General features: G+C 39.8%; 1 protein-coding gene across 1 annotated transcript in view; it reads left to right on the top strand.

Annotated features, from left to right (window-relative positions):
* Positions 1-761: 761 nt before the first annotated feature.
* phykpl (5-phosphohydroxy-L-lysine phospho-lyase) overlaps positions 762-13,247 on the top strand; it is a 31,262-nt gene continuing 18,776 nt past the window's right edge. Inside the window, exons 1-9 of the mRNA XM_062525134.1 lie at positions 762-881; positions 987-1,105; positions 6,633-6,792; positions 9,200-9,274; positions 9,363-9,450; positions 9,527-9,643; positions 9,740-9,822; positions 10,921-11,146; positions 11,850-12,004. Of these exons, the coding sequence (XP_062381118.1) occupies positions 823-881; positions 987-1,105; positions 6,633-6,792; positions 9,200-9,274; positions 9,363-9,450; positions 9,527-9,643; positions 9,740-9,822; positions 10,921-11,146; positions 11,850-12,004 (1,082 nt within the window). The 5' untranslated portion in view covers positions 762-822. The remainder of the gene's footprint in view (positions 882-986; positions 1,106-6,632; positions 6,793-9,199; positions 9,275-9,362; positions 9,451-9,526; positions 9,644-9,739; positions 9,823-10,920; positions 11,147-11,849; positions 12,005-13,247) is intronic.

Genomic DNA, 13,247 nt, shown 5'->3' with positions numbered 1-13,247 from the left:
CACGCTTAGTATGGCCTGATACCTACAAAAGCGAATTTGGTATAAACATCTATATATTTTCTGAAAGTAGACCTTCAAGGATTCCATTTCACCCCCCTTTTACATTATGCACAACTTATTGTTTTCACAGACACACAATTTGAATTTCAACAGTATGTGTCAAAGTAACGCTTAGTATGTGACTCGGTACACGCTTAGTATGGCCTGGTACCCACAAAGGCGAATTTGGTATAAACATCTATATATTTTCTGAAAGTAGACCCTCTAAGGATTCCATTTCATCCCCCCTTTTACATAATGCACAACTTTATTGTTTTCACAGCCACACAATTTGAATTTCAACAGTGTGTCGATGACAAGCCTATTGGCCTGGTACTCACAAGGCAAATTTGGTATAAATATTTGCACTATTAAAGTAGGCTACATGTTATAAACCCCCCTTTTAAATAAGCACAACGTTATTGTTTTATCAGCCACACAGTTTTAATTCAACACTAGGCAATAAGGTAGAAGGTAGCCTACATTCAAAAGTACTCTAAATAGCATTCTAAGGTGCATTTTCGATTTAAATGTCTTATTTAATTATTTAACTATTTTATTACTTGACTTTTGGCAATACAATAAAGTATTAAATGAATAATTGTCGTCCTTTTCGTCCTCATTAATTGAAAAAGCAATGAATATGTTCTTACTTTTATTTTGAAAGATTCACGAATGGCGGCCATATTGGAATTTTCTTTACTGTCGCTAGATTCACACTACTTGGATTTTGGCTACAGCTGATAACTTTGTTCAGTGTTTTTAGTGTTTGAAGTGTGCATCATGGCCTCTGAACTTTACCACAAAGAAAAAACGCTACTAATGCGGAGTACACTGATTGGGTAGGCTACGTTTTATTCTACTGAAGTAGCCTACTGTCACGGTGATAAATAAAAAACAAACACAGAAATTACTGAAAACCTGACGATCTCTCGTGTGTTCCTTAGGCAGTCCTGTCGCCTCTTTTTTTCTCACGACCCGATTAAAATCCTAAAGGCTCGAGGACAATATCTGTATGACGAGAACGGAATGGAATATCTGGATTGCATAAGTAATGTGCAGCACGGTAGGGTGTCCCTGTTTTTTACACATTCGAAAGGCTATATTCAATTCAATCTTCTTGGTACAGCCAAGTAATTTTGGTTTAATTGATTCATTCAAATACGTTCACTTTGTTTTAGGGAGTATTACCACGAAGTATTGTTGACTTTAGTAGCATTTACAATTCCACGTTTTAATGTGTCATGTCAAGCAGCGACATTGGGTGCCTCTCAGCATCTCCCATGGAGGTATTATAAGAACTGGAGAAAGTGAACAAGTCCCGCCCCCATTCATTTCAATGGGAATGCTAGGCTAGTGAAAATTGCCAAAATTGAACGATTTTTTCAGGCTTCAACATGGCGTTTCAAGGGGCTTGTTTCCGGTGCCGTTTTACTTAGCCAATTAAGTGCCAGGTTACTGATTGACGTAAGGTACAGAAGTAGAGCTCGTGCCCACACTAAGCTCGTGCATGAGCTGAGGGTGGAACAGCCACCAATCAGCATGAGGAAAACTATGGGAAAACGGCACCGGACATGATGTATTTCAGGAAAATGGCGACGAGGAAGTGCCTTGCTAATCGGCGAAGCTAATCAGTCAAATCCTGACCCCCTGGCATCTCCGATCCTCGATATCTGCCTTCAGGCTCCAATGATCAGCAGTACTGGATATCCTTTCCCAATATTGCCGCCCATCATTCTCTTTATGTAGATAAGTGAGGACATGGACCGAGGAAGGAAGGGAGGATGTATAAAAGACGAATGAGAGGCACGTGTCAAATCCCGGCCGGGGTCATTCGTTCAGTGCAGACGCTCACAGCCCATGCAGGCTTGCCGTGTGGATGGTGCATCTCTAGCATCCTCACTTCCTTTATGATGTCCTACGCCCCTCCTCAATTAATCTGGTGAAGGAAACGAGGGGGGAATGTAATATCTGTGCACATCGGCTAAGGTTTGTTTCCAGTCGACCTACCCAGCTAACAATTTCTGATTAGGAGAACGTTTTTAGAACGTTTTTTTCCTGGTTAGGGGAACGTTGCCTGAAAGTTGCCACAAGGTTCCCCAGGAAAGTTTTCTTGACGAAATGCAACGTTTTTTTCTGGTTATTTATTTTGGTTAGCAGAACGTTCTCCTACCCTTTAGGGAACGTTACAATATTTTGTTGCATTAACGTTCCCCTAACCTCCCAGCAAGTGTAAAGGGGAAAAAAATATGTAAATGTATCGTGACATCCAGACATGGCTCCGCTGTACACTCGCCGTCTGCGACGACAGGCTATAGAGAATGGGAATGGAAGTCAGCGGCGCAATGCATTCTGGGACAAAAGGGCGTTTTCCTCCATTAGGTGAGGCCGCGGCGCGAATTATAAACAAGAAACCTATGGTATTTCGAACAAGATCGGCTAGCCAAAACAGTAACACTAGATGTAAACATTTAGGCTATTATGCTAAAAACTAGTAGTAGAAGTAGTAATGGACCGTACTCCTGCCGGACGCGACCGTACTCCTGCCGGACGCGAGGAAACGTTATATAGAAAAGATGTCTTTGATCGGTAACATGGATCCCTATGACAGACCGTCTGGAGAGTGGACGTGAGACCCTGAAAGTAATACAAAGACACTCCGTTGTTGATTTTTTTTACCTGACGATCGTAGGCACGGACGTTACATCCAACAACACAACAGGTTCGTCCTAGCCTGGGTGTTCCCATCCTGCCTTGCGCGGTGACTTTTCGCCTGATGTTGGCGACCAATCACAGAACAGGGGAGAAAGCAAGACCATGATGAGCTATGCACAGGCGCATTTGATAGACATCCGTGACGCCCAATGACCGGATCTGGGCATTTTTTCAAATATGTCATTTGAGAAGTGGTAGGCGCTAGCCAGGCTAGGTTCGTCCCATGATGTGTGAAAAACAGTGTTAGAAACAGCGAGTTAGCAATGTTTTACAATGTTTACAATGGTACAGCATTGGCAGCAGCGTACAAGTGGCCTCACTTATGCAGACGCCACCGCGGCGCAACCGCGAAATGTCCGCGACGTCACATTCCCATTCTCTATTTGAGACCTGGGAGAGCGAACATGACTGATGAACAAGGCAATGACAATTCACTACATGCATGTTTTCTCGCTTACCATTAGCTGCTTGCTGAACTGCGACGAATACGGCCGTTGAGTAACGCATGTGTCAGCTAAATATTTAAATGCGGTTAGGTCTAATACTTTCTTGTCTTCGGTGTCTTTTTTCCTATAATAAACGATTAGTCAGATCAAAACATCAGCAGAGCAGGCGCTAGCCTAACACACTGTTTCAAAATTCAAAACTGGCTGTTTTTATTGTATCGTATGCCATTAAAAGTCCTCGGTTCAGAATTATGATGGATTTTGGTTTATTTTGTTTTAAATTGGGACTGGGAATTGTGGGATAGGCTGAGTGAACAACACAGTAAACATAGGCTATAACTTGGACTACGTGTTAAAACAATTCTCCCCCGGGAACATTGTGCTGTTTAAGATGCAGTCTCAACGTTTGAGAAAGAATTAGTTGGAGTCCTCATCATCATATTTTCATAACAAATAAAGCTTTAAAAACATGAATGCATTTCAGGTGCCACTCTAATCGATAATGGATTAATCCAACACTATTCATCAGATTAGTTAGCATGAAATCGTTGTGTGCCTGCCTGGGACTATGGCTAGCTAGCTCTTCCACCCGGTTGCCCTGTACAGTGTTTTTTAAAAGCCTGTTGACTGTTGGACTTAATGGAACAAGTGCATGGAGAACGATGTGAAGAATGTGATCGATAATACAGCCAGTAGCCTACGTGAGTAACTTTATCTCTGTGTTATCCAAATGTCTTAAAGTTAGCGAGGTTGAGTCTGCTAACACACCAACACACCAGAGCTTTTTCACGGACCCGAGATGATGGAAGTATAGCTTTTCTCAACCTAGCTTCTTCTCGCGCTGGCCCCTTCTTAGCTAGACGGGCTGGCTCTGGTCGGCCGAATATCAATCCAACAGAGGGGGGAAGAATAGAATAGGCCTATATGTCGATTTTGCAACAAATTATTCCGACTAAGTTGCAGTGTGGCTGCTGGCCGTGTTCAATTGGAAACTCATAGAAACTCCGGGGCGATTTTCATCAACAATAATCAACCCCACGCACATAACCAGAAAATACCGATATGGTTATACAAATAAGATACCAAAAAACAACTAAGTAGCAACGTTGTGTGAAAAGAGAAATGCAACCAGAATATAACGTTTTTTTCTTTAGTTGTAATAACGTTCGGGGAACTTTGATAACCTGGAGCTAACGTTCTCTCCAGGGTATTAGAAGGTTACTGATAAACTAACCACAGGAGAACCAACGGCTAACATTATTTGCTTGCTGGGATTCAAGCTAGCAAAAAAAAAAAACTATTGTAGAAAGTCTGTGAATATTGCAGAAATACACGTCTGTCTGAAAATGGCTTATATGACATTGAAAGTGAATGTAGTGCGACAGCAGATCTACCACCTCAGCTCCTATTTCCAAAATGACATTTGACCGTAGGAACAGCCAATGTGCAAGACTAATTCAAGAATGTATTTTACTTTTCAAATACATGTTATTTTGATTTATACTATACCTGCAGAGTTGGTATTTTTATGGGGGGGGGGGGGGGGGGGGGGGGCGCGGCATGTCTTGATGCCTTTATGTTTGATGTTATTTTATGTATTTATTGTCTGAGATACAGTATGTGTGGATACTGCTGACTGCTCTGGGACAATGAAGATATGCTTGAACTTTAAACCTTACAGCTCAATTGCACATGGGTCATTCCATGTCAATTCAACCAGGGCCCACGCACTTAGGTCTCAACAACTTCTGGAAAGATTACCAGGTGTACCCATGTTACCCAGGAGACACACTGTAAAATTACTTTAAAGTAACATCAGATCATCAGAAAAGTTACGGACACTTTTGCGGGGGGAGGAGGAGTGTCGATTTTGTTCAACCTTTTCGATGTCAAAGTTCTATTCACTGAAAGACCGGGCTGCAGGAAACTTGACAGGCGTGTTTCCCCACAAGGAAAACACAAAACCATTGTTTTTCATTTCGATTCATCTCCCACCCGCTGAACCAGGGGCCCCCGAAAGGATGGTAGGCCGGTTTTCTGTGAATATCTCCAGAACCGTAGGGCCCAAGATGACCTTTTTTCTTATGTTTCGTGTCTGCTAATTTGAGGTATAGTGCCACCTAGCAAAAATGAAGTGTTGTAATCGCAGGTATCTCTGGCTTCATTTTCATGAAAAGCATGAAATTTGACGTGTAGGATAATTATAAATGCATGCCAAATTTTGTGGAATTCCATTCATGGGCGGCTATATCAGCTACACTCATGCATACAGACACACAGACATACACACAGACACACACACACACACACACACACACACACACACACACACACACACACACACACACACACACAGGCCTCTTCTCATTTGTCTTTTTGTCTATCCTCCCTCCCTCCCGTCCTTCCTTCCTTCCTCCGATCCTAGCCCTTCCTCCTAATTCATGTTTTGAAGGAAACGAGGAAGGAATGATGGGAAGATGGAGAAATGAGATGAGATATGAGAGATGAGATGTTCACTTACACATCACTTGAGTGCGCCGTATCACCTCTTAGGCTAGAATAAACAGACACGCAAATTGCTGAGAATATGAGCATATACCAAAGCCTTAAAATGCAGCGGTGGAAAGTAACAAAATACATTTACTCAAGTTTACTGTAATGAGTAGGGTTTTTTTGTGTGTATTTTGTATTTGTTAAGTAGTTTTTAAAATCTGTATTTTAAATTTTACTTGATTACATTTTCTCAACATCACAAATCCAAACAAAAAAACAAATCGTGCCCGGAACCACTAATAAAATATGAGGTGACAATGATCAGCATGTGGTCTACAATAGGGCGTGAATCAAGCTGGCACCAAGTCTTTCTGAAAGAAATGGAGATGGAAGTGGATCACTAACAATAGTGGAGATATTCAAGCAGCTTTCTCCTCATTTTCATCTCTCTCTTTTCCCTGTTTTTGCTTTTGTTTTTGGTCACCCGGCTTGACTTTCTTGGAGTAAAACAGTGCACCAGAAGCAGAAAAAGATGCTGAACTGCTCAAACTGTTTAAAGGAGAACTTTCTCAAGGTCATTGAGTACTGGCAGTACTGACAAATTGACAAGCGTCAAAGCGAGAATGCGCAGAACTGAGCGCCGTTCAAAAACTATACAAATGTGCAATATTGAGATTTCAAAGGCTACTGTAATCTCGTGTGACCCATTCAATTATTGGATATTGCTCAACACTGCTATTGCTCAGCTTTAACCAAATCTTTCATTAATTGAATCGAACCTGCTCAACCCACTTATTGCGTTTGATCACACCTTTGGCAATACAGCACATACTCTACCATTTTCGTGTCTGTTTACATTTTTTCTTTACATTTCAAGATTATAGTTTCTATGAAGTTATGGTTAATTTATGGTGTATGTTGTGTTTTTATTTTCAACAGTGGGACATTGCCATCCTACTGTCACTCAAGCTGCCACATCTCAAATGGAGCTCCTGAACACTAACACCCGCTTCCTGCACGATAACATAGTCACCTATGCAGCCCGCCTTTCTGCCACTTTGCCTGATAAGATGTGTGTCTTTTACTTTGTCAACTCAGGGTAAGAGAACTATTAGCAGATGTGCACTTCCAGTCCAAATGTTTGGCACTTACAATACAAATGCAACATACTTTAAGATATCCAGTGTATTTAAAGGAAAAATCCTTTTCAGGTATAAATAAAAATGCAGTTGCTTTGTTTTGATTGAGTAAAGATAGAACAACTAAACATAACCCAATTACAGTTTCACTGAGAAAGGTTTATGAAAATTCATTAAAATGGTAGATATAGCGTTTTGGAAAATGTCCAAAGGTAAACAGTTGGTTTTACCTTGCGGGAGTTGATTCAGCCAATAGATAAAGCTTCCAGGCAGCTACAGCGTCAGTGTGAAGCACTGTAGCGACTTGGAAGCTCAAACTCGACAATCTAGCAAACTCTTTTGAGAGGTGGATACACTCTAAGAAGAGGTGGATAAACTCTGTTTCTGAAATGTCAGAGGTGAATCAACTGTGTTTTCTTGCGTGTAGCCCAGCACCATGTGGGGGGTCAAATAATAACGTGTTAATTGAAGTAAGCTACCGGTCAAAAGTTTGGGGTCATTTAGAAATGTCCATTTCACTCAATGTTACAAAGAATACTCAGCTGAGATCAGCAATTTTTAGATTACATTATCAGGGTGTCTGCAGGTTTTAACAAGTGCAATTTTAGACTTTTTTAGACCTTTTTTAGACCATCATGGGTTAAATTTAAGACCTTCACGAAATATTAAAAAAAGAAATAACAAAGCCAGATTGCGGTCAATTGACATTTGCTCGCACACAGAGAATCAAAAACTTGCTACTGCATCCAGACCTGCAAACCCCTCAGCGTAAAAAAGGTGACAGTGTCCGACGGGGGGGTATGTATATATTACTATATATATTACTATATTATTATATATAATACACATGTATGATGTATGTAAACACAAACATACACACACACAGGGGAGAATACGTATTTGAACCCATGCTGAAGTTGACTTAAAAGAGGAATAGAAAATCATCTTCATGCCTTAATTAAAAAAATTAGTAAAAATGAAGGATTTTCTTCAAAAAATGAAGAATGTATTGAAATAAATAAATTTTCTTACTTAAATACATATTTTTAACGATTTAAACCAAAGATTGTCTAGTTACACCGTCTCTGTTTAAACGTTTACATAACAGGAAATGAACACAAATCAAATGGTAACAGTGGAATAAGTGGGATAATGGACTCCACGGCGTTCGGTCCAAGAAATAAATGCACTTAGAAGGGGCCGCTTTAGCCTAGCCTGGCACGCCCTCCCAGTGACGCAACGCCTTCAGGCTTTTGCTGCTGGTCTGGTCAACTGCTCATTGAGAAGGATTTCTGAGTTCCCGAAATCTGCGGAACTGCCCCCTTTGGTCGAGAACCAATCAACTTTGAGCAGCTCCAACGGCTCTGGGTAGAGGCGTGTTCAAGGCAGAGGAAAGAGTGTTGTTATTGGTTTAAACTCGGCAAACCGCTTTCTGACATCTACCAGTAGCAAATCGAGGCACTTAAAGGAGGCGGGTCAACCAGCGCTTGCTAGAAACCGTGTTAGCACAGGCTGTTGGTCAGACTAAAGTCTCGCAGAGCCTTTGAAAGTCGATGGTAATCAGGCTAGCTTTAGCCTACCTCTTCGTTCATATTTGTGAACCGAACGCGGTGTCGTCCCTGACAAAAATGACTCGCGCGGTAGCCAGGCGTCTTATCCAAACGTCAACTTCGATTGGCCCAGAGAAGTGTCATTACAAGAATTAGCCAATAATGTTTCGCAATTCTAGCCCGCATTGCATACAGATTAAGGGCAGCATTCAACAGCGTGGAAAAGGACGCAAAACAAAACAAAAAAACATCAGTCCTTTGTCGATATTTTGCATTGAAACGTATTACGCAAACTCAATTTTAGACTTACAGTGCAAAATATCTCTATATTTTAGACTTTTTTAGGCCTAAAATTGAAAATGTGTAATTTTAGACTTTTTTAGACTTTTTAAGACCCCGCGGTTTATGTGCTTACATAATTGCAAAAGCGTTCTCCAATGTTTTTTTTTCAGTTAGCCTTTTAACATAATATCAGATTAGTGAAGAGAATGTGCCTTTTGCAACATTGGATGAATGGTTGCTGATCATGGGCAATGTAGATATTGCATTAAAGATCAACCATTTATTTCTACAACATTGGAGAATACTTTTGCAAGATGTTACAAGATGCATTATGTAAGAACATGATCTAATCTGAGAACTGCTGCCCTGATTGAAAACAATGCAACTGATCTCATCTGATATTCTGTCTCTAATGGAATGGAATGTACATTTCTAAATGACCCCTAACTTTTGACCAGTAGTGTATAGTGTTTATCCTTTGCTTGTTTAATATATAACTTATGTGTAACATGATACTTATATCCTTTAACCTTAGCTCTGAAGCAAATGATCTTGCACTTCGCCTTGCCCGACAATATACCCAGAATGAAGATGTAATTGTGCTTGAACAGTAAGGGCTTTCTTTTTTAATATCAAACATTTTGCAATGAATTACTTAAAAACTAAGATCAATAAGCTGTTTTACCACTTCTCTTCAGTGCCTACCACGGTCACCTCACTTCGCTTATTGACATTAGCCCATACAAATTTCAAAAGCTGGGAGGCCAAAAAGAATGGGTGCATGTGGTGCGTACCATTTTAACAGGTATTAAGAAAATCCAGAGAACCACTACTTTTGCTAAATGTTTATTCATTTATGCAGGCACCTTTGCCAGATACCTACAGGGGTGTGTACAGGGAAAATCATCCTAACCCAGCTCAGGCTTATGCAGACTCTGTGAAAAGTTTGATCGATCAAGTACAAGGCAAAGGCCGTAAAGTATGAACTCAAATATATTCCAAATATTCATGACCAGCATTTTTGTTTCATTTTTGTTTTCTCTTAACAAACTTGTTAACTTAATATTTTGAACAGATCGCTGCATTTTTTGCTGAGTCCTTGCCTAGTGTTGGAGGTCAGATCATCTTACCTCATGGATACTGCACAAAGGTGGCAGAGTGAGTACACATTGCTGTTGAAAGTTTCATTAAAATTGGATGGGTCAACCCAGTTGCCTGGCCCTGCCCACCTAGACCTTCTTTCAGGGAGGGAAAGTCTGGCAACCAACAGTTCATAACCGTTTCCCTCAGGCAAGAAAAATGTCAAGCCAGTCAGCAACGAGAGGGGAAGACGAAACTGAGACCTATTGTGATAAACAGAAGCAGTAACACCTGCAAGCATCAACAAAATGCAATTGGAAAAGTGCAGAAATGTATTTACAGCAAAGGTAGACCCACATGCACTGTTTCCTGACTGTTGATGCTGTTGTCAGTGTGTAAAGTTTAGCTGAAGTTGGAAGTAGTGTTAGGAATCTGTGATCAACGTGATTGGCAAGGCTGGACCAATGATTTCAAAGTTAGTGCATGTCACAATGCAATGTGAACGTTTTTCAGTTGAGAGTTCCCAGAATCTATTCACGGTGTGAAAGAGTCGGGCAGAGCCAGACTACCATCCCATTGTTTGAAGGTCCATTATTTCTGAATGGCTGCTGCAAAAAAAATAATGTCAATGTCATTCGGCATTCAGTATTCTCTTCATTTCTCATAACAGAACAGAACTTGGTACATGAAGTTTGAAATATCCTTTCCATGGCTGTAGTTTCTCTGGATCCAAAGTCTTTTGAAGAAATAGCATTGCGTGTAGACATGTGGCATAGTTTCTACCTGAAAATTGTTTTAAAATGTATATTATAGCTGTTTAAATGTGATCTACTTTGTAGGTAACAGCTTAGCCACATAACCTAGATCCCCTGCCTGTCAGTGTAATAGTGAGAAACTACGTCATGTAAAAGTAACATTTTTAGTTTTTCAGTAATTTTGTCAGTACAATATCCATATTGAGTGCAAAATTGTCAACATTTCAAAATGATCAATGAAGAATGAATCAGAAGATGAAAACTGGATGGAAGTAGGGGTTCACGAATAAGGAGGATATTGAATGATGGACTGTATTATCCCTACCATATATGGATAAGTGATTCATTTTAGAAGCCATTGATTCTTTTATTTTCTGTTTTCTTTCAGTTTATTATTTTAAACATAGATCTCCTTTCATAGATATGTACGAGCTGCTGGTGGTGTATACGTTGCCGATGAAGTCCAGACTGGCTTTGGTCGAGTCGGGAGCCACTTCTGGGCTTTTCAGCTGCAGGGCAAAGATTTCTGTCCTGATATTGTGACCATGGGCAAACCTATGGGCAACGGTCATCCACTGGCTTGTGTGGCCACAACAGAAGATATAGCAAGATCCTTCACAGACAATGGAGTGGAATACTTCAATACAGTTAATTCAGCTTTTTCTTCCCTATTTTCTGACATAAACATCTAACTGGAGTTCAAAATGTTTACTGTAGCAAACTCCAATACATTAAAGGTAATTTTTACCTCCTCCAAGGAGGTTATGTTTTCATCGGGGACCGGCGTCTGTCTGTCTGTTTGTCTGTGTGTCTGTCTGTTTGTATAAATTATTTGATTTAACTGTTCAAACGGTGTGGTCTCCCTTAATGTCATGGCTACTCTGAGCTAGGTAGTCGTGACACTGTCTGTTTGTTAGCAAGATGACTCAAAAGTAATGGATGGATTTCGATGAAATGAGGGAAGGTCAGAAATTACCCAAGGAAGACACGATTCCATTTTGTATCACTGTCGGGATTCCAGAGGCGTTTATGTTTCTCGCTTAGTGGTGTAATGGCATGGTATGGCCACGTGGTGGCGATCTGAATAGTTTAGGTTCAAATGTACGACAACCTAGGAAGAACAATACAGGCGGAGGTCTGCACTCTCTGAGTGCTTGTCTACTTTAATTGGTAAATTTACCTGAGGGAGGTCTATGACCAAAACGTGAATGTGAATAAATGTTGCATGCATAATGGACAGTGTGCGGGATTCTCTCTTTTAAGTATTACTAGTTTAATCATATATCTTGCAAAATGTTATTGAATAAATTAAATTTGATGTATTTATTTGACCTTATTGATTTGTTACAGTTTGGTGGTAATCCTGTGTCCTGTGCTGTTGGATTGGCTGTTCTTGATGTGATAGAAAAAGAAGATCTTAGAGGAAATGCCACTCTGGTTGGGGGCCATCTGAAGGAGCGCCTCGAACAGCTTCAGGAAAAGTATTCCATGATTGGAGAGGTCCGGTAAGTACTGTGATATGATAATAGGGAGGTTACCATCATATAAGTAAAATCTAGACATTTTATTGAATAACATTTCAATAATGTGGAACACTAGAGGATTAGAATATTTGACAACATACGGTGGGCAGGGAGAGATAAGTATTTGAACCCATGTTAAAGTTGACTTAAAAGAGGAATATAAAGTCGTCTTTTAGAAATTGATCTTAATGCCTTAATTAAAATTGAAATTAGTAAAAATCCAACCTTTAAGGACACCAATTTTCTTTGTGAATGAAGAATACATAGATAAATTAGGTAAATGGATAAATGTTCTTCCTTAAAATACAGGGGGAATAAGTATTTGCACCCCTATGTGAAGTTCCCATAGAGGCAGGCAGATTTTTCTTTTTATATGCCAGCTATTTCATGGATCTAGGATACTATTCATCCTGATAAGTTTCTTTTGGCCTTTCACTGATTCTTGAGAATTTGCCTAAAACATGTCTCACTAAGAAAAGTGCTGATTCTGTTGGAAATTAATGCCATTTCCATGAACAAAAAGAATCAAGGTTATAATCAGGGGGTCCTTTGCACACATGTGAGGTTCTTTTAAAGGTTTATTTTATTTTTGTATTAATTTAATGATTATATGCTGGCCCATACCCTACAAAATCAGTTGTCCTCGAATAGGAGATAATCATTTTGACTTGATTAAAAACACTAAAAGCAATCATTTAATTTAATGATATCTTTACCACATGAGAGAGTACATTGTATTATGTATTAGAAACTCCAAATAGTACGTTTTGAGCAATATTTACTATTATTTTGTGGCTGCTCAAAATGTGTCCCACATTTTCGTCACCACCGTCAGATATTTATAAAAGGCAATAAAATCAGGCAACTACAAGGTCAACTACATTCTTGAGGACCTCATTTTCAAACCTTCAGCCGTACTGCATGCTTTAAGATCACTCAAGCTCCCATTAGTTTGCCATTTTCTCTTAAAGTTGTTCATATTTTTGGACACTGCTACTGTCACAACCATAACATGTCAACACCGTCTCTTTTGTATACAAAATATTAGATTAGATTATAAAATAAATGTATACTTTTTAAGAAGAGGTTTGAAGTAGCCACCAATATGATGCAAACAGGGTGGATAATGTGAACAATTCATGCATATCATGTGAAAGAGTAGATTTTTGTCACCACCGTCAGATGTCACCACCGTCAGGTTTTCTGCTTAACGGTGGTGAAAAAA

This window comes from Sardina pilchardus, chromosome 21 (assembly GCF_963854185.1).
Source record: "Sardina pilchardus chromosome 21, fSarPil1.1, whole genome shotgun sequence".
In the NCBI taxonomy this organism is placed as follows: Eukaryota; Metazoa; Chordata; class Actinopteri; order Clupeiformes; family Clupeidae; genus Sardina; species Sardina pilchardus.
This window is presented reverse-complemented; position numbering and strand designations above follow the sequence as displayed.